Source organism: Dermacentor albipictus, chromosome 9, assembly GCF_038994185.2.
Source record: "Dermacentor albipictus isolate Rhodes 1998 colony chromosome 9, USDA_Dalb.pri_finalv2, whole genome shotgun sequence".
Lineage (NCBI taxonomy): Eukaryota > Metazoa > Arthropoda > Arachnida > Ixodida > Ixodidae > Dermacentor > Dermacentor albipictus.
The window spans coordinates 96603194-96622320 of NC_091829.1; the positions used below are offsets into that span (position 1 = coordinate 96603194).

A 19127-nucleotide genomic window follows, 5' to 3' on the forward strand; every position below is an offset into this window, starting at 1 on the left:
ACATGGCTGCTTTTTTTGTGGGAATTGCGGTTTATTGAATGGAAGGGCTAGAACGTCGCCGTTTCACCCTGTGGTCTTGCAGGCCGCTTATACGTGGCGTCGATTGATTGACCCACGGAGGGCGGCCGTAACGAACCGTTCGATGTATTCCCGAATGCACTCGGCGAGTGCTCCTATTGGTGGCCCTGTTGTAGTGCGTCCTGTGCGGTCGTCTCGTAGTGCCTTACTTTTCCTTCGGTTGGTCAAGCTTATCGCGCCCCACTTTCCTATGTTTTGTTTAGTTTTGTTTTTGTAGCAGGTCTTCGCGCTGCGTTGGCACAGTGAAAAGTAACAAGTTGTCGATGGGAACCTGCTTGAAGGCGATTGTGTTTAGGTTTGTTAGGCCGCTTATTTTACATTGTTGGGGCAGGTGACGGGGTATAATGAGGGCCTGGCACACAAGGTTAGTCTGCGAGAGCGTAATCAGCTTATTTGGGAACGAGATTCGCCGACGCTATTTGTTTCGAGCTTTTTAAATGTACGTAGAGTTCACAGGAAGTTTCGCAGAACGAGAGCCGCGAAGATCCGCAACTTTCTCGCAACGACCGCGCCTATTCAGTGAAATCGAAACGAACCGAAGTGACCTGTGTGAGGTGCGACTACAGTCAAACGCGGTTATAACTTGCAGGCTCGCGCACGAAACAGAGTTCGATATATCAAGTAATTCGATGTATCCGAACCCGGCAATAACGGAAATGTGTGTGCGTTTATGACGAGTTCGTTTATGCAATGGAACAAACCTGCGCGACCGTGCTTAAATATACTATGGCGACCGGACTATTGGAGCAGCAGCACGTGTAAGTAACCAGACTTGTACGTTATGAATCAGATGAAATAATCACTTGTAACCAATTACATTTTTGGCAGTTTTGTGTTCATTGGTTGTATTTTTGCTCGGTCACGTTCGCTGTAATTCGATTCCTTCTGTGACTAACAAATTACGTGCATTTAGTTACTTTATTGACGCGACAAGCTGTGCCAGGGGACTCAAAGAAGAAAATTGGCGCTAGTTGGAATCTAGAAAAGCTCCAGCGCTCTACCTTTTTCTGTCGTCCGTTTGTCTCTGCACGTCTTTTCAATTTCGTACGCGCTGACGATGCAGCGTCGAACGCTTGAATTTCGCGGGAACTACGGGAGAACGTCCGCATTCCCGGCACGCAGCAGGCTCGCGGATTCGCTTGTTCAGACAGGCAGACTCGAACGCTAAATATTTGTGTCCCCATTTTAACTCCATATTCGCCGACGATTTCAACCGGCGCTGCCACTCCTCGATAGCGCTGGCCACTTGGACGTTCATGCCAGGGAATTACCCTCGGACGACATTTTTTTTTTTTTTGCAGTGAAGCTATTAGAACCTCGCTGGGTTTCTCTTGACGTCCGCAGCTTCGCTGAGCTGGGGGAGAAAGAGCTGAGAGAGAGTGAAAGCAGAGTATAAAAATAGCATCGCGCAGCATAGCGACGCGGCGAGGGTGGGTGGATTCTAGCGGGTGAGAAGGAGTGGTGCGGCCGGGAAACAGCGGGTGTGACGTCATTTCTCTCCGATAAAAACACCCACGCTCGCTTCGGCGGTCCTCTTTGTCGCAGCGGAAAAAAGTTATGCGTGGTTCTGCTATCGCAAACACCAGAGACCAGCGGAGCTTGGGGAGTGATTTAGCACTCCCTTACTAGCCTGCCCCCAGCTCCGCTGGTCTCTGGTGTTTGCGATAGCAGAGCCACGCATAATTTTTTCTGCCTGTTCGCCCTATACGGAGCGCCTTCCGCGGACCCCAGTAATGTAAGTCTTGAGCTTCATAAAGGATCCACGTGCGAACGTTGCGGCATTCAGTAACCACAATGTTCGTGCTTTACAACATCGTGCTTTCTTCCCCCGCGCACATAGTGAGTTTTCAATATCGTTGCTGATTTCTTCGCGAAAGAAACGAGGCAAGGTGACTATGGAAAAAATTTGATAAGCAATAGTTAGCGAAGAGGACAGGGGTAATTGGGGATCGCAGAGAGAGGCCTTCGTCCTGCAGTGGACATAGAACAGGATGATGATGATGATGATGATGATGATGATGATGATGATGATGATGATTTAGCGAAGGTAAAATACGTGTGAATGGTTGCAGAAGACACCCCAAAAAACTCAGGACAGCTCTCCTATTTGCTGTATTTGTGCAATGCTAATAAAGATCGGGCGCAAAGTAACGTAAATTATTCGATTGCGCTTCGGTAATTGCTTAATTTCGTGGGACATAAATTGTTCACTGCAGTCAGTGACGTTCTTGTTCAAAGTAATTGTAATCGGTTAGGTTTTTTCTGTGACGTGTGAAAGTCTGTTAGTAACACAGCAACCCGGGACGATCCATAGGCCTCTGTCGTGATACGTGTTAAGAGAGCGCATTTTCCGGTTTTGTCCGTATATGCTATCAAGCGCGCTCGCCCACACTACCGAAAAAGGAAAAAAAAGAAAGACAATGCTGAAGAAGCAATTGCATAATAAAACAAAAAAAATGTGTGGGCCACTGCAGGCAGGTTTACGAGGAATCTTGTAGGCGCTCGGAGTTCGATACATCCATTGCCCAGTTCGCTTTAATGTGTTTATTTTGCACGGTAATTGCTATTAAAGTCTGGCGTGTTCAATGCATAGCGCGTAATTCACTGTACCTGGGTTTGTTATGATCGGGTTTGGCTGTGTTACAGCGTCATTCGCTGTCCCAGTCGAAGCTGAACGAATCAAATAAAATAAAAGCATGTTTTTTTTCCTTTTTTTTATCACGCTTCCATGAGTACTTCGACTTTTCGTGTGTTCCAAATGTAAGGCGTTGCCGGCATGGCTTTCTTTCTTCTTCTCTTTTTAATCGCAGAGCTGCGAGAACCTCCTGTCACCTGACAAGCAGGCGCCGACGTCACGGTCCTACGGTGAGTACGCCGAAATTCGCCTTTAATCAATCGATCGCCCTCAATCTATTTCCAGTGTGAAACGTAATTGTATGCCTCCAACATCCGCGCACACTGTTTCGAGTGACTTTTCGCAAAGATGTGTCTTCTCTTGTGACGCTACACTCTTTTCTTTTATACTTTACTGTGAACTAACGCGTTTCTTTTTTTACTGAGCATACGGATTTTTAAGTTTTAAGTTTAGTTATTGACACAGCCGAAATGACTTCTCTATTTATTTTCATGCCATTAAAGAGAAAGAAACCACGCTTTTGCGCATTCTGAGGCTTCCCGGGTTCATTGGGCCCTGATTGGGGGGACTTCTGGTTCTGCATCCTCTGTGATTTGCATTGTTTCCTTCTTGGAACGTAACATAGTAAGCGACACCTTCTAGTTAATATTGAACATGCTTTATGGTTTGTCCTGCGTCACACGCATTGCTCCCAAGAAATTGATTTCTAAATGCCTTTATTGTGCTTCTTTCAAAACGCTCCTGCTCTGAATAGAAACCGTTAAGTGTGTCTAATGTGGTGAAGTCCTTATGTAATGTGTCAAATCGGCCACGCCTAACGAGAGCTTTCTTACGTCGCTAAAATGAAGTAATGTCGCAAGGTGAGTGGCGACGCAGTTTGCAAATCCCCGAAGTCACTCCTGTGATGTCAGAGATTGTGGCGGCTGCTAACGGAGTCTCGTTAATATTAACATTACAGTAGCTATTATAAGTATGTTATTCATATTGAAAAATACAATAAAGGAAAGTTTGATCGGTCAACGTCTGGCTTTTATTTATTTTTTTCTGGAGGAGAGGATCCCACATAAAAGAAATAAAGAAGGAGAAAAGCTGGCGAAAATTTTGTCACGCGTTGACGTCATCACCTAAATTCAGTAGTGCGCAGCACCTATGGTTGTTCAAATTCTTGCCAATTGCACGTTTCTAAGATAATCTTGATATCTTCGTGCAGCTTCAGCTGCTGAAAAAAATAACGTTTGTACAATATATGTTTCGCGATCCTTGCATTCATAATGCTTTGAGAGAAACGCGCCACGTCGTTCTACCGCGAGGCGCGAAGTGATCGTCCCGTGCTCTTGTTTTGCACAGCGTCTCCAATGACGCTGACGGGCCCGGAGGCGGACGCCAAGCTGATGCGGATCGACGATGGCGTAGAATTCGCTCTGCGACGCGCCAAGATCTGGTCCAAGTACGCCAAGGATGTCATCAGCTACGTCGAAAAGCGCGCTAACCTCGGTAAGCACAGTCGTTCTCGATTGCTTTCAGTTTCACGCACGCACACAAACGCACACGCAAACTCAAGAGCTACGTTTACACAAACCCCATAAAGTCTGGGCACAGACGTGCACTGATGCACGAACGCGCGCGTGATTAAAGTGGAGACCACTGACTTGTATATGACGTTAATCAGGAAGTTGGCTTCGCCGCATTAAGAGCTATATTGCGGAGAAGCGAGCTGTGACGAAAATTTTCCAGCCGCTGCCGATCCCTAGTTCGCTTGCTATGTGCCCGCTATGCGTGCGCGCTAAGTGCAGTAATAACAGGCGCGAAGTCGGTCTATTGCATACCATGCTGTGGAAGAAGAAAAAGGTATAAGGGACAGGCGTTGCTTGCCTCTCGCAGTCAAACGCGAAGTTTCCCTCCTTCCCTATCGACGTCGCGGTTGAATGCGTGAATGTTTGTCTTACTTTAGGACGTAGGAAGGCTATTTGCATTCATGGACCGCAATTTAGGCGCTTCGCTAGCAGCCCTGTTTAGGACACTGCCTGCATAATCGTAGATAATTAAGCATTGAACGTGGGGCAAATCTTAATTTGCCCTACTCTTGTCTACACAATTTGCCCCTACACTCGCAGCACAAGATTAAGCGCAGGAACGCAAGTATCGCCCGCCACGAACGGCAGCAAATGATGGTAAAAACAAAGCTACGAGCTCTGTTTTATGACACATTGAGTGTTGTTTCTTGAAATGTTCTCGAGGGTGACGCGGCGGCGCGCAGCACCCGGAGCAGAGAGAGGGGAGAAGGAGAGAGAGAGGATTTCTTTGTGGCCTCGAACAGTTTGTCAGACGACGCGTTGACGAATTTGAAAAACGAACTGACGTGTAGCAACGTAGCGTAGTCTGTCTGCACTCGAGTTTGATGTTAGTGGCTTAAAATAACTACAGACGACAGGAGCGTTTCACAGCGTAGCAAGCCGTTCCTACGGCCCGACTCCTCTCCCTGTGTATGTCTAGCTCGTCCTGTTAGGAATTAGTTTTTGCCATATTTAGTTTCGCGTTTTCAGATTTCTGTGTGAGAGGGAACAACGTTATCGCGAAATCTCAGTTCGGAGGTCCGCTGAGGCAAGGGAGGACTAATTATCGGCCGAGCCTTCAGGTCGACAAGCAGTACTTTAACTTCTTGAAGCGTTTCTGAGCGGCTCGAGAAGGCTTAGCAGCCAGGTGAAGTGTATGGCTATCTTTTTGTTTTTTAGTGAAGGAGTGCTAAGAAATTAAGTGAATCCCTCTAACTTATATCCACAGATCGTATTGTTTCAGAGAGAAATGCCAAGGTGTTCCAGTATGTGCGTTTGAAACCTGCCTTGACAAAAAAGGCTCACATCCTAACGATTTTAGGCATGGTTTAATGTTTACCAGCCTTTTTTCACACCTCCAAACAGCCACGTGGGCTACCCGAAGGATTTAAAAAGATTGCGTCCTTTTTTCTTCATTGATGAAGAACCAGCAGTCATGTAGGGAATGCGTCAGCAGACATCTGCTAGAATGCGCTAACCTCTGCCGTTAGTGTTCTACTAAAGAAAACCTAAATCTGCAGCAAAATAATGCATAAAAGCAGCATGGACACCGTGACAGACTGCTTTAAGGGCGTCTCTCCTGGTCCTCTGCGACATTTTTATTATATACTCGAAGTTCAAGCGCCGTTCAGGAAGCATTGCTCCGAAGGAATTTTTTTCTTCAAAAGAGTGCAGCAAAAGCGTTGAGGGTATCAAATGAAATACCCCGAGGCGATTGATGAGGAGGTCAGGTACCCTCACCGCAGCAAACGTTCTCTTTCACAGCCCCGACCACAATTATGGAAAAGAAATTCCTCCTTTTCTTTTCTCACATATGGATGCTCAAAGCATGCATTATGCTTTTGTCGCTAGCCACCCCCCTGCTTCCTTCTCGTTCTTTTTCTTTTTCTGCGCTGTACACCTCTTGTGGCAGTTCTGCATGCCTTCGAATTTCACGGGGATCAGCCTGTTCGCGTTGTTAACGGACAGTAGCGCTGCATCGTGTTCTAATCTGTGACATTGGAGGCGAGAGCTCCGTCGTAATAGAATATGCCTGTGACGTTGTCGTCCTTGGCAAGAACAGCTGCCACTGCTATGAGAATAGTCTGCCGTGAGTTTCTTTCGAATATATTGCCTTTCTCTACAAGTTGTGGGGATCGCACGCGCATCCCGATATCTCCGGAGCGGCCACGCGGTTATCACGCGATAATCACGTGCTCGCTCGCGGAGGGTAGCGGGGAGAGGGCACCTTCGCCGCTCCCGCTGCTCTTCGCGCCTGGCCGCGACGCTGCAGCCAAGGCACCCCGTTCCCTCCTTTCCCTTTCTTGGAACTGGGGAGACTCCTCTCCGCCGCTCGAGGAGAAGCGCTATTCCCCCGAGGCACGTTTGTCTCACGGTGGAAGAGCTTGCGAAAGGCCGCATCTCAAATCAGCCGCTGAGACCGCCGCACGCCGTTGCCCTGTTGCTCCCGGCCTTTGTGTGCGACTCACCGCCCCAGGGCCCGAGCGCGGAACCATTTTGGGTGAGCTGAACCCTTATCAGCCTCTTTTGTGGTTCCCACATTGTGCGGTTTGTTTCACCCCAGACGTGCGGAATGCTCCGCCGCTGTGGTTGTGTTTTGTGTTGTATTTGTATGTGTTGTGGCTGTTGTTGTCTGTTGGAATCATTGTACTCTAAGATGAATAAACACCTTAGGTTGAGACTCACCCTGTCCCCACTGGCCTGAACCCGCCGTGGTCGCAACTCACTGCGAACCGCGGGTTAGGGGTCACAGCTCTGACTGCTAGGGCTGCTGCGAAAGTGCTAGGGAGCGACTGCCGCTCCGCCGGCGCTGTGCGATCCAGAGAAGGGTCAGGTGCGCACGCGCGAGCCTGAGTAATACCCCTATATTTGGCGCCCAACGTGGGGCCAGAGGTGTGACAGGTTGAGTCTGTTTGTGTGAGTGACTGCCACTGCACGAACGAACCATGGCAGCATACGGGGCTGATTTACAGCCGTTGTATACGCTGTCGCAGGTTGCTACCAACAGGCAACAATTCGAAGCGGCGGTAACTGCTACCGCTCAGTCATGCCCTGCGGCGAACATTAGCCCTGGGAATTTGATAAGCTTCGAAGAGGGTAGCGCGACACATGAGGCGCTCTCTCCGGCAGGATGTACCCTTGAAGGCGGGAGGCACATTACGCCGAACCCTTCACCAGTGTTTGCGGAGAGCATGGAGCCACTGCGGCATACTTGCTCGACGCGTTCTGCTCCTGTGCCAGGCATTACTGGCCAGAGCGAGCCTCAACAGGCGCTGTTGCAGGATGCGATGCGCTTGATTGAGAGGTTGACAGGTGCCGTGCAGAACACTCTGCTGACATCTGCCGCCGCTGCTAGACCGAGAGTGAGGGTGGACTTACCCACCTACAGCGGGTATCATGATTCAGTTAGCGTCAACGAATACCTCGATCGCGTGCTGACTTACCAGCGCGCAACGGGGCTGTCCGATGACGAGATGCTGGAACGCGTCGTACCAGTGTCGTTGACTGATCATGCTGCCTGCTGGTTCCGGCTTACTGGCTACCGGTCTAGCACGCTGGCTGAGTTCCGAGCGGCATTACGCGAGGAATTCCTGCCCGCAGATTACGAGCGTCGTCTGCGGCGCGAGTTGGAGCTACGTACTCAGCATCCGGACGAATCCTTGCTCGAGTACCTCAGGGCGATGGACGAACTTTATCGTACCGCTGACCCTACCGCTCCGAGCTACGATAAGGTGGAGAGAGTCACACGACAAGCTCATCCCACCTTCGCAGCGTACCTAAGAGGCAGCAAGTTCAGGGATTTGGATGAGCTGGCCTCGGAGGCAAAGCGCATACAGGCGGACATACTCGCCTTGCGCTCATACCGACCTCCACCCCCAGCGTCGAGGGCACTTGAGCCGCGATGCGCGTGGAACGGGGACACTTTTCGCACTCGTTCCGGTGGAGGTGGTGCGGTTGCTTTCAGTGACGGACAAATGAGAAACGGTTGGGGCTTATCTGACCGGGCTCTCGACCCGTACACTTATGCCATGCGTGCAGCATGCGCTGCCGATGGCCGAGGTATGCAGAATCGTAGTCGATATGCCGGCTCGATGATGCGAGAGCAGAGCGTGCCTGCAAGGGAGCAGTCGATAGAGAGGAACAATGGTCAAACGGCGCGAGGCACTGGACGCCAAGCCCGTCAAAGGCCGGCTCTCCTCTGTTATCGGTGCAACCAGCCGGGGCACTTCGCCCGGGATTGCAGACAGCCTGCGAACCGAGAGCACGCGCTTTCGGGAAACGAGCGGAGCCGCCGGTGAGCAATGCTGCATGGCCGGCGGCGGTTACAGCGGTGCGAAGTGAGACACATCAACTCCTTGCCCCGCTGGCTTGTCGTTTTGGATTACCCAGCGACACGCCAGTGCCGCTCATAGAGGTTACAGTCGCCCGGCGCAGGTTTTTTGCGCTGTTAGACACAGGAGCAAGCGCTTCACTATTTGGCGACGAGGTGTGTGAACATCTCCGTCGGAACGCTATCCGACTGAGAGAGAGTAATGTGACCTTCCGACTTGCCAGCGGCACGGCACACGCGAGCTGTGCTGCTAGGCTTGTGGTGCGGTGGGAGAAACGGGTGAGGCGACAGCGCCTAGCTCACCTTCCCGGCCTGTCGGTTCCTATAATTCTTGGTAGAGACTTCCTCGCCAAGACGGGCATTGTTATTGACGTCTGCAACGGAGGATATAGGGAGCGAGCATGTGGCACCCTGAAACCTTTCGTTTCATTTCAAAAAGCGTCAGAGACAACTTCGTTCGATGATGCTTCGCGCGCAGACCGACCAAACGATTGCCCGAAAAGGTCCCTCAGAACGGTTGCGGCCGGGTCGAAATGCCGTCCGGCCAACCGCGCTGAGAAAAGAGGCGCGGAGGGGAACTGCTCCCCTCCCGCAAAGCCCATAACCCCCGCTGCGGTGGCAGACTGTGCCGCAGTGAGGGGCGAACGATACCACCCGCTGCTGGACGACTCAAGCAGTTTGTCGGGGGAAGAAAAGGCTCGCCTCTCAGCGCTTCTGACTGAATATGATGCCGTATTCACAGAGCGGCCTGGTTGCACTACGCTATACAGGCGCAAAATTGAGACAGGCGACGCCTCTCCGTGGAAGTGTAATCATCGGCCGGTGAGTTTGGCTAAGAGGAAAGCACTAGACAGCGCTCTGGACGAACTGCTCGATACAGGCGTTGTTGAAAGGTCGGACAGCCCATGGGGTTTTCCTGTGGTGTTGGTTCCTAAAAAGGATGGGACGCCCCGCCTTTGTGTTGACTATCGCCGCCTGAACGAGGTGACACGCAAGGACGCATATCCGCTTCCTAGCACTCCCTCGATCGTATCCAACGTTGGCGGAGCGAAGTACTTCACTACGCTCGATGCAAGCAGAGGATACTTTCAGGTGGAGGTAGATCCCAGTGACCGAGAGAAGACTGCCTTCACTTGTCACAGGGGACTTTTCCAGTTTACCCGTATGCCATTCGGACTTGTCGGTGCGCCTGCGACTTACCAGCGCCTGATGGACCGTGTCTTGGGTGACGCAAGGTGGCACCACGCTCTTGCTTACCTGGACGATGTTGTGGTATACTCGCGCACCTTTGATGGGCACTTACGCCATCTCAGGGACGTGTTGGAGCGTCTGAGGTCTGCGGGGATAACGCTAAACCCGACCAAGACCCAGATCGCAGCAACCCGAGTAACGCTACTGGGGTTTGAACTGGATAATGGACGCCTTCTACCGTGTGATGACAAGGTTCAGGCATTATTGAACTGCCCGTCACCGGAAGACATAGGCGGACTGAGACGCTTTTTGGGGCTGGCGAATTTCTATCGACAGTTCATCCCAAACTGCGCTGCACTGCAAGCCCCCTTGACAATGCTGTTGAGGAAAGGTGAGCAGTGGAGGTGGGGTCCCGAGCAAGAGGAGGCACTGCGCAACCTCGTAAACGCGCTCGTGGAAACCACCGAGTTAAGGCTACCAGATTTGAACAAAGAATTTGTCATTCATACGGACGCCAGCGACCTTGGCCTAGGAGCGGTTTTGCTCCAACAGCACGAAGGTAGTTTGCGCCCGGTAGCTTTTGCCAGCCGCTCTTTGACTCCCGCAGAGAAAAATTACTCTGTGACCGAAAAGGAATGTCTAGCGATCATTTTCGCTCTCAAAAAGTTTGACTACTATATTGATGGAGTCCCATTCATAATTGAGACCGATCATATGGCATTAACTTGGCTTAGGCGCTTAGGAGAGCCGAGCGGCCGGCTCGCGCGATGGGCACTTCTCCTGCAGCGATACGATTTTACCGTGCGCTACAGGAGAGGAAAGAACAACGTTGTGGCGGACGCACTTTCGCGCGCGCCCGTTGACTGTGAGAAGAGTGATATTACTACTCAACTCACCTCGCCCAAAACTGAGCTTGAGAGTGGACTAACCGCTGCGACGATTGAGGTTGTCAGGAGGGGTAACATTAATACCCATCGTGACCCCTCAGTGACTCAGCCGAAGAGCAGAGTAACTGCTAGAATGCTCGACGGCGCTGGTCCCGAAGGAAGGGCGAAAGAACCCCCTTCTCAGGACGAAAGCGTGAACCACTTGGACTGCGTCAGTTCAGTGGGGAGCGTGTTCGGCAGAAAGGAGCTGTTAGAGGCACAGCGGGAGGATCCATTTTGTAAGAAAGTGTTTGAGGGGCTCCGGGAGCCCGGCGGCGCGGCCGCGGCGCACATGGACGCAGCTGGTATTGCTGCGGGTGCGCGGCGCTCCGAAACAGCTGGTAATGCTGTGAGCGCGTTGGATTCCTACCTGCTAGACTCTGACGGCGTCCTGCTGAGATATATTCCCGCGGAGAAGGATACACACGAGTCCTTCAAAGCGGTGATTCCACGCACGCTGAGAGGAGCACTTTTACGCTACTTTCACGATACGTGCATCGCCGGGCATGCAAGTGGCCCTAAGACTTATCTAAAGTTGTGCCGCTTTGCTACCTGGCCTGGAATGAAGCGGGAGGTGATGCGCTACGCCCGCTCGTGCAACGTGTGCCAACGCGTGAAGCCGCGTGGTGGACGCCCACCCGGGCTCATGCAGCCGATCAATAGCCGAACACCGTGGCAAATTGCGGCATGTGACGTCATGGGGCCTTACCCCAGGACACCGAGCGGGAACCGATTCCTTCTCGTAGTCACAGACCATTTCAGCAAGTGGGTGGAACTGTTCCCCCTACGGAAGCTGACGGCACGCGTAATCATGGGAAAGCTGATCGAGGTGTTTACACGATTCGGCTATCCTGAGCAGCTGATAACGGACAATGCGTCCTACTTCACTGCCAAACTCTTCGTGGACTCTTGTGCAGCTCTCGGCATTATGCACAGGAGAACAACCACGTACCATGCCCAGGCGAATCCCACTGAGTGTGTGAACCGCAACATCAAGCACATGCTAGTTGCATTTGCGGGGACGCACAATGAGTGGGACGCTTGTCTTCCTGAAATTGGATTTGCTATCAGGTCGACAGTGAATCGATCGACTGGGTATACCCCCGCCACCCTCAACCTTGGGAGGGAGCTGTTGAATCCGGGAGAACTTACTCTACAGGAACGAAGCAGCACGGAAGTGGTTGTTTCGTCGGCACGCGCCGATTATGCGACTGGGCTGCGCGCGAAGGTAACGGAGGCTTTACGAAAAGCGCGACGGAACCTGAGCACTGCACGTGCCGAGCAGAAAGCGCAGTACGACCGCTCTCATCGGGAAGTTCACTACAAAGTGGGCGACCTGGTGTTGAGACGGAATCACGTCCTGAGCGACGCCAGTAAGAAATTCTCAGCTTCTCTGGAGCCAAAATGGACAGGACCGTACCGGGTGCGAGAGACTGTCTCTTCGCTCGTGTACAGGCTGGCGGACTTGAAGCTAAGACCGATCAGCCGACCGGTGCATGTCTGCGATCTCAAACCCTACTATGACAGAGGGAACGAGTGGCCCGAGGAAAATGCTCTCCCGCGCCCGCAGGCAGCGGCATCGGGTGGCACGGCTCGACGTTCGAGCCCGGTGCGGTATTATAACTTGCGATCTCGGCAGAACTAACTCTGTCCGGTTCGCGGAGGCTATTTTATTGTGCGCGATATCGGACGGAATGCTCCTCCGGTGTCTAGCATGCAGGCTTCCAGAGCGAGCACGCGCTTTCTCTTTGGAAGAAGCGAGAGGGGCTAACAGAATTGTCGCAGCAGCAGACCGCCCGTCGGGAGCCGTGCAACAACCGTCAAGCAAAAAGTAAAGACCATCTCCACTGCCGGTGGGGACGAGCAGGCCGCAAGCAGTCAGCAGCGCAGTGCAGGCAACAGGCGGCGAGAAAAGATCCTCCAGCGGCTAACAGCGAGGTGAGAGGTGCAGCGGGCGACTTCCGGTCCGGAATGGTCGCAGCGGCGCAGAATTCGCCGAAGCGGGCCGCACAACCCCGCCACCGAGTTGCGAGCTCCGCAACCAAGCATCCAGCCTCAAGGCCGAGCGAAAGACTTCGCCCGCAAGGACAGAGTGGACCCCTGCTGCGCAGCGAGGTGCGAGCCATCGTCAGGGGTGGGTCGGCGCGCCTTTGCCGATCTTGCGTACCGAAACCCGCGAGGGGGCGCCAATACCAGAGGACAACGAACCCCGGGAACACCAAAAGGCAGCTGTCCTGCGCCATCTCGAGGCTGGTTCGGGGATCGCGTCAGCGTAATCGAGGCAGCCGAGAAAAATCCAGGGACCCTTTCGCCACCATGGACCCGGCACGTCCGACTGGGCAGGTGACGCCGCCGAGACGCAAGGTGACCCGGACCCAACAGCCTTCTTGCCTCCTGCTGCGTCCCGTTACTGCCAAGCTGCTCCGTGGCATCGTTCAATGTTCCGGCCTGGCTCGCGACCACCTACACGGCGACAACGACGGTCTGCGGCTAGAGCTGCTCCCTCACCAACATGGACTCAAACCGTGTTGCTGTCGGAGTAGCATGTCCCTCTCGCAGGAAAGCCTCAGGTGACGGCGGCCTCTTAGCGGCTAAAGGGTTATTTTAAGGAGGGGGGGATGTGGGGATCGCACGCGCATCCCGATATCTCCGGAACGGCCACGCGGTTATCACGCGATAATCACGTGCTCGCTCGCGGAGGGTAGCGGGGAGAGGGCACCTTCGCCGCTCCCGCTGCTCTTCGCGCCTGGCCGCGACGCTGCAGCCAAGGCACCCCGTTCCCTCCTTTCCCTTTCTTGGAACTGGGGAGACTCCTCTCCGCCGCTCGAGGAGAAGCGCTATTCCCCCGAGGCACGTTTGTCTCACGGTGGAAGAGCTTGCGAAAGGCCGCATCTCAAATCAGCCGCTGAGACCGCCGCACGCCGTTGCCCTGTTGCGCCCGGCCTTTGTGTGCGACTCACCGCCCCAGGGCCCGAGCGCGGAACCATTTTGGGTGAGCTGAACCCTTATCAGCCTCTTTTGTGGTTCCCACATTTTGCGGTTTGTTTCACCTCAGACGTGCGGAATGCTCCGCCGCTGTGGTTGTGTTTTGTGTTGTATTTGTATGTGTTGTGGCTGTTGTTGTCTGTTGGAATCATTGTACTCTAAGGTGAATAAACACCTTAGGTTGAGACTCACCCTGTCCCCACTGGCCTGAACCCGCCGTGGTCGCAACTCACTGCGAACCGCGGGTTAGGGGTCACAGCTCTGACTGCTAGGGCTGCTGCGAAAGTGCTAAGGAGCGACTGCCGCTCCGCCGGCGCTGTGCGATCCAGAGAAGGGTCAGGTGCGCACGCGCGAGCCTGAGTAATACCCCTATAACGTACATTTGGCGTAATATTTTCTGGTCGCGATCGTCACCGCGTGCTTGTTTGCAATGCCTTATTAAACTCAGTTAGAGGAAGCCTTTTAAGACACTGGCTTGTCAACAAAAAATACCGGCGTTCAAGTGTCAAGGATGCCGTAAATAATTTTTTTTTCGATAAGCTTAAATGCATATCAAGAGCATCCACGCGTAATAGTTTTTTTTTTTTGGATTAAGGAAACGTCCTAGGCATGCAGAAGGTGTCGTCACGTCGTTAACTCGCATCCTAGTTAAATCAGCGCGAACTCGCGGACTCCCGTTCTCATCTACTCAGGCTCTGCTTTGTTGCACTGCTTCTATGCGTCGTTGTTAAGCTTGGCAAGAGGAAAGCTTTGGTTCATGAGGCTTGTTTCTGCACGCAGAGGCCGAGCATGCCCGAAACCTGCTCAAGCTGGCGCAGACCATGCGACCTGCCCTTAAGGAAGAGGTGAGACCGCTCATTTAGACTCGTACAGCGGGTTTTTCATAACTGATAGACTGATTGCGTCGTCACAGAAGCTAGCTACCAGGAGGACACTGATCGTTTGTGTTCGCGGCTGTGTCGCGGCGTTCTTTTATAATGATTCACAGAGATGCGCTTGTGTGGCATCTCGTCGGAGATCGGACTTGTTGGTTCTACATGATTCAACATATAAGGGCGCGACTTAAGGCAGGAACAAAAAAAAGAAAGAAACAAGAACGAATGTAGAGGTCAGGCCTCGACCCTAGTCGCGTTGTTAGATTATAAATCAGTGAAGTTCTCCACCATGTCCTGCGCCAACTTTTCTTAATCTTTTTCTATATGTTCAGGGGGGGGGGGGGGTGAAAGTGCGAGCAGGTACAGGTACCTACGCACTGTACGCGAAAACGCAATATTACAAGATGCCTTAAACGCCAGTTCGAAGTGGTCTTGCATCTTTTCAGAAATAATTGCTGCGTCTACTTTGAGCAGCCAGGGATACGGAAGGCCATTCATGTGAACACTATTTAAGGAGAATAGTGAAATTATATTAGACGCTAGAACCCGTCTAATAAGCTCTCTACGGTACTGCAGCAGTAGAGCCTAGAATCCGGGAAAGTGTATTGGCGAGGTTCGAGTGTTTGTATTAAGGGAATGTAATTTTATTTTCGAAATAATTGTACTCTGTGGCCGGGCGCAGAGCTTCCTGCCGTTCCAGTCCATCTACTGCACGGCCATCGACCAGGACCTGGACAACGCCAACAATTGCCTCTCCAACTGCACCCTGCTGCACGACCACAAGTTCGTCGAGGTAACACGCTTGCTTTACTTCTACTCTACCCTTTCGCACTGCACGCTGCGCTGCTGCGCATGGGCACGCAAGTACAGACATGACCGACAATAATTTCATTAACAGAACACTGCGCGAACAGAGATAAACAGACATACAGTACCGCCTTACTCGGGCCATTGTTTCGACATGTGTGTGGACGACGTTAATGCCAAATACTGGGGAGGGGGGTAACAGGTAAGAATCCGACCAGCTGATTGCCAATTTCGTTTCTTAGCCGCCGCTGATTGGCTGGAGCTGCAACAGTGATTTCAAGAAGGTAGGCGGTCCCAGCCAGTCTCCTTCTCGCTAGTAGGCAGCTCCAGCCAATTAGCGGCGGCCGAAATGGACGAAATGGGCATTCCACTAGGTGAACAGTTACAGAATGCCCTCCCCAGTAGTGGTGCTTTCGATATTGCTAAAAGGAGCTTTCCTGGGCGTGATTCCATGTGACGACTTCTGATAGAAGCTGAATAACTATCAAATATCTGCTAAATTACATTCGAAATAGTTAAATTACGTGCAACGTTTAAAATTCAAGATGGCACGTTAAGATTCACAAGCCACTGCCTCCCAGTTCGAGTCGAGGTGGAAGCTCCCCACCCCACAAAAAAAAAAAAAAAACGCGCAAACGTTCGCAGGGTTCGGAAGACTCGGCTGGCGTTTGTTGTGTCTTCTCTAGCTGGCTCGTCAATTGTGCCTTTGAAACGTACCCGTAATGCACTGAGAATCGTGGGAACAACTAGACCGCATGTCTGTGTCAAGATTGGAACAGCTTATTGATTGCAGCCGTGGTTTATGGGTGAGTGAAATTGCGAGGAGAAAGTTCTGTTCTGGAATGTGTACGTCGCCTTAAATATGTCATGTTCACTCTCCGCTCACAGACGTCCAGAAGAGTCGTCACGTTCTAGTGTATGGGTTTGCATCCTTATTCTCCTTTCAAGTCAACAAGAAAGTATTAAACGCACTGGGAAGAAATATGTTCCAGGCAAAGCGAACGTCTCCCTTGACCGTAGGTGTCGGGCAGATCATTCTTTCCATTACGTAGTGACTGATGTTCGTTCGTTCGCTCGCTCGCTGTGCATTCTGCACCGTATTGTGTGCATCACGTCGCATGCAAAGTATATCTGTTTTGTAGTACCAGGTATTTTTTTAAGAAAATTCGCATCGCCAAGATAATCTATTCCGTACTGTTTGACACTTCAGAACTCTCACGGAACACACTTTTTTATCGCGTGGTTTGCCATATGGCATATTATTGCTAAATACATTGTGAAACAAAGGTGTCAGGCTGCACATGCGACCTGCAGAACTTATCATCCATAAGTAAGTGTTCGTAGTCTGTGGGCTAGTCTGTCCGTATCCCGACGCTTCTAAACACTTTCTCTCTTGAGGCTTTTGACCCTAGACACAGCCACAGCAGAAGGCGAGCACATGAGCGCCTTCTTTTCTAAAGCGGAAGCTTTACTGGCCGCGAACTTGCGATTTCGCCGTGGCCGTGCTCCGAGGAGGCACATGACGTCAAATCGAGTTATTCGTCGTTGCATTCGCCTCCGCTTGCTTCGCCAGCTGCGTCGCATGCCTGATAACATGTCGGAGGATTGAAAAGAAGAGCTCGCGTGCGCCGCGACCACAGTTGAGGCGGCAGTATGGACGGCGACAATTCTGATAAGCAGGAGGACGCCTGGAATCGACATCGGAACGAGATGAAGAGGAAACGAATAGCCCAGGAAACAGACGGACAGCGCGCCGAACGACTGGCTAAACGCCACAACACAGCTAGACTAACCAGACCAACCTGGACTTGCAATGAAGATTAACCAAGGCTAACCGTGCTATGCCTTCGCTTTCGCTACGTATGTTCGAGCTAAGGCACTGCCAATTTTTATTTGTTCGCACATGGATGCGTAGCGGTGTGTCTGTGTGCGCGGGGTTCAATGACCTTGTCCTGCCTCTGTTTTTGCAGCCTCTGTCGGCCAGGAGGAACGAGCACGAGAAGGCGCGTAAGCAGCTCAAGGAAGCCTGGCAGAGAGAACTCAAGCGAATGGTGAGGCAACTGCTACGTTGAACACAGCCGGCCTCGTAGCCTATCGCTATTTCTCTGTACTTTCTTGTTCATTCTTTTCAGATTTATTCCTTTTCTTTTTTTCCCCCTTTCTTATGGTGCAGTCTGCTACTCGTCCGGCGATGATGACGATCGGTTTCTCAGCGTAGCCTAACGCATTCGCCTATTGGAATTACCACTTTAGAGTGCCAGACGCGCCTACTGCAGGGCCCAGCAATAACATTATGGCACATGGTATACCGGTGCCAAATTTAGGCTGGGCAATGCAAGACATAGACACAGAAGAAGCGCCAAACTTTCGAGTAGCCTTTATTCTCTGAAGCTAAGCTCGTAACACGCATAGAGATCAGTTGCAGCGTGGGCATCACGCTTTGTCACGGTGCACCACTACCGTCAAACGAAGTCACCGCCATTGCGCATGCAAACGAGCGCAAGCGAGGCATCAATTTGCTTCGATGAAGCTATTCTTTTTTTATGCGTTGCATATTGCAATCACTCAGTTCAGCCCTTGGGCGCGGCCTGGCAGCCACCATTTAACCACGTGACGTGACGTCACGACAGCCGGAGGAAAAGCTGGGCCCCAACTCGCGCGGTCGCGCGCGGCCGCAACCACCACCTGACTCCCTCTCCTCCCGCTAGGGGCGCTGCGCCGGCGCGTGACGTCACGGAGGAAAAGCTGGGCCCCAACTCGCGCGGTCGCGCGCGGCCGCATATTGCGCGGCAGCGCAATATGCAACGCATTCTTGGCTTAACCAAGCTAAGCCTGGCGATTTTTTTTCTTTTCTTCAAGACTATAGACGCTGGGCCGACGCGAATATCGCCTTCCTTGTCTGAATGCGAGCCGTAGCTCTTGTGAACCGCGCGGTGTATTGGGACGCCAGCGTTGCTACTGCCGCTCGTGTCACATGTGGGCCGATGCCCCCCCGTCTCCCTGTTCCCGCCGTTGCAGCAAGAGCTGGAGGCGAACGTGCGCAAGGCCCGCGCGCTGTACGTGCAGCGACACCAGGAGCACGACAAGGCCGCCCAGCGGGCCGACGGCGACGAGCGCCGGCGCCGCGTCGAAGAGGAGGCCCTGCAGAAGGCGCGCGAGGCCGAGACCACCTACAAGGCCTGCGTCGTGGAGGCCAACGAGCGCATCGTCGCGCTAGAGAGGACCAAGGTGCGCTTTCCTCATCGTGCAGCGGCTTCTGCAGGGTCCCTAGTCGTGATGCCCTGCTTTGAGCCAGAAATATAAATGACTAGTTTTAGCGCCCCGTTTGTGCTCCGTCGTCTGCCATTACTGAAGTACTATAGCGCCAAACAGACGACACAAGAAGAAGAGACACGGACGAGCGCTTACTAACAACTGATGCTTTAATGACGGAAACACACAATATATATACGCAAATTTGGCGGCGCAACTCGCGCATTGCGCGAGTTGGCGGTGCAACGGCGCAATGCGCGAGTTGCGCCGCCAAATTTGCGTATATATATTGTGTGTTTCCGTCATTAAAGCATCAGTTGTTAGTAAGCGCTCGTCCGTGTCTCTTCTTCTTGTGTCGTCTGTTTGGCGCTATAGTACTTCAGTAATATGCACCAACTAGCCCAACAAAAAGTTCTGCTGGTCGTCTGCCATCTTTCTTGCGCTAGAGAGGGCAAAGGTGCGCTTTCTTATCTTACAGTGGCTTCTGTGAGGGCG

At 52.4% G+C, this 19127-nt stretch overlaps 1 protein-coding gene across 1 annotated transcript in view; it reads left to right on the plus strand.

Moving 5' to 3' along the window:
* Window positions 1–19127, plus strand: part of LOC139049529 (rho GTPase-activating protein 45-like) — a 161948-nt gene that overhangs the window by 82749 nt on the left and 60072 nt on the right. The window contains exons 6-11 of the mRNA XM_070525065.1: window positions 2889–2943; window positions 4061–4207; window positions 14479–14543; window positions 15256–15366; window positions 17351–17431; window positions 18399–18608. Coding sequence (XP_070381166.1) covers window positions 2889–2943; window positions 4061–4207; window positions 14479–14543; window positions 15256–15366; window positions 17351–17431; window positions 18399–18608 — 669 coding nt within the window. The remainder of the gene's footprint in view (window positions 1–2888; window positions 2944–4060; window positions 4208–14478; window positions 14544–15255; window positions 15367–17350; window positions 17432–18398; window positions 18609–19127) is intronic.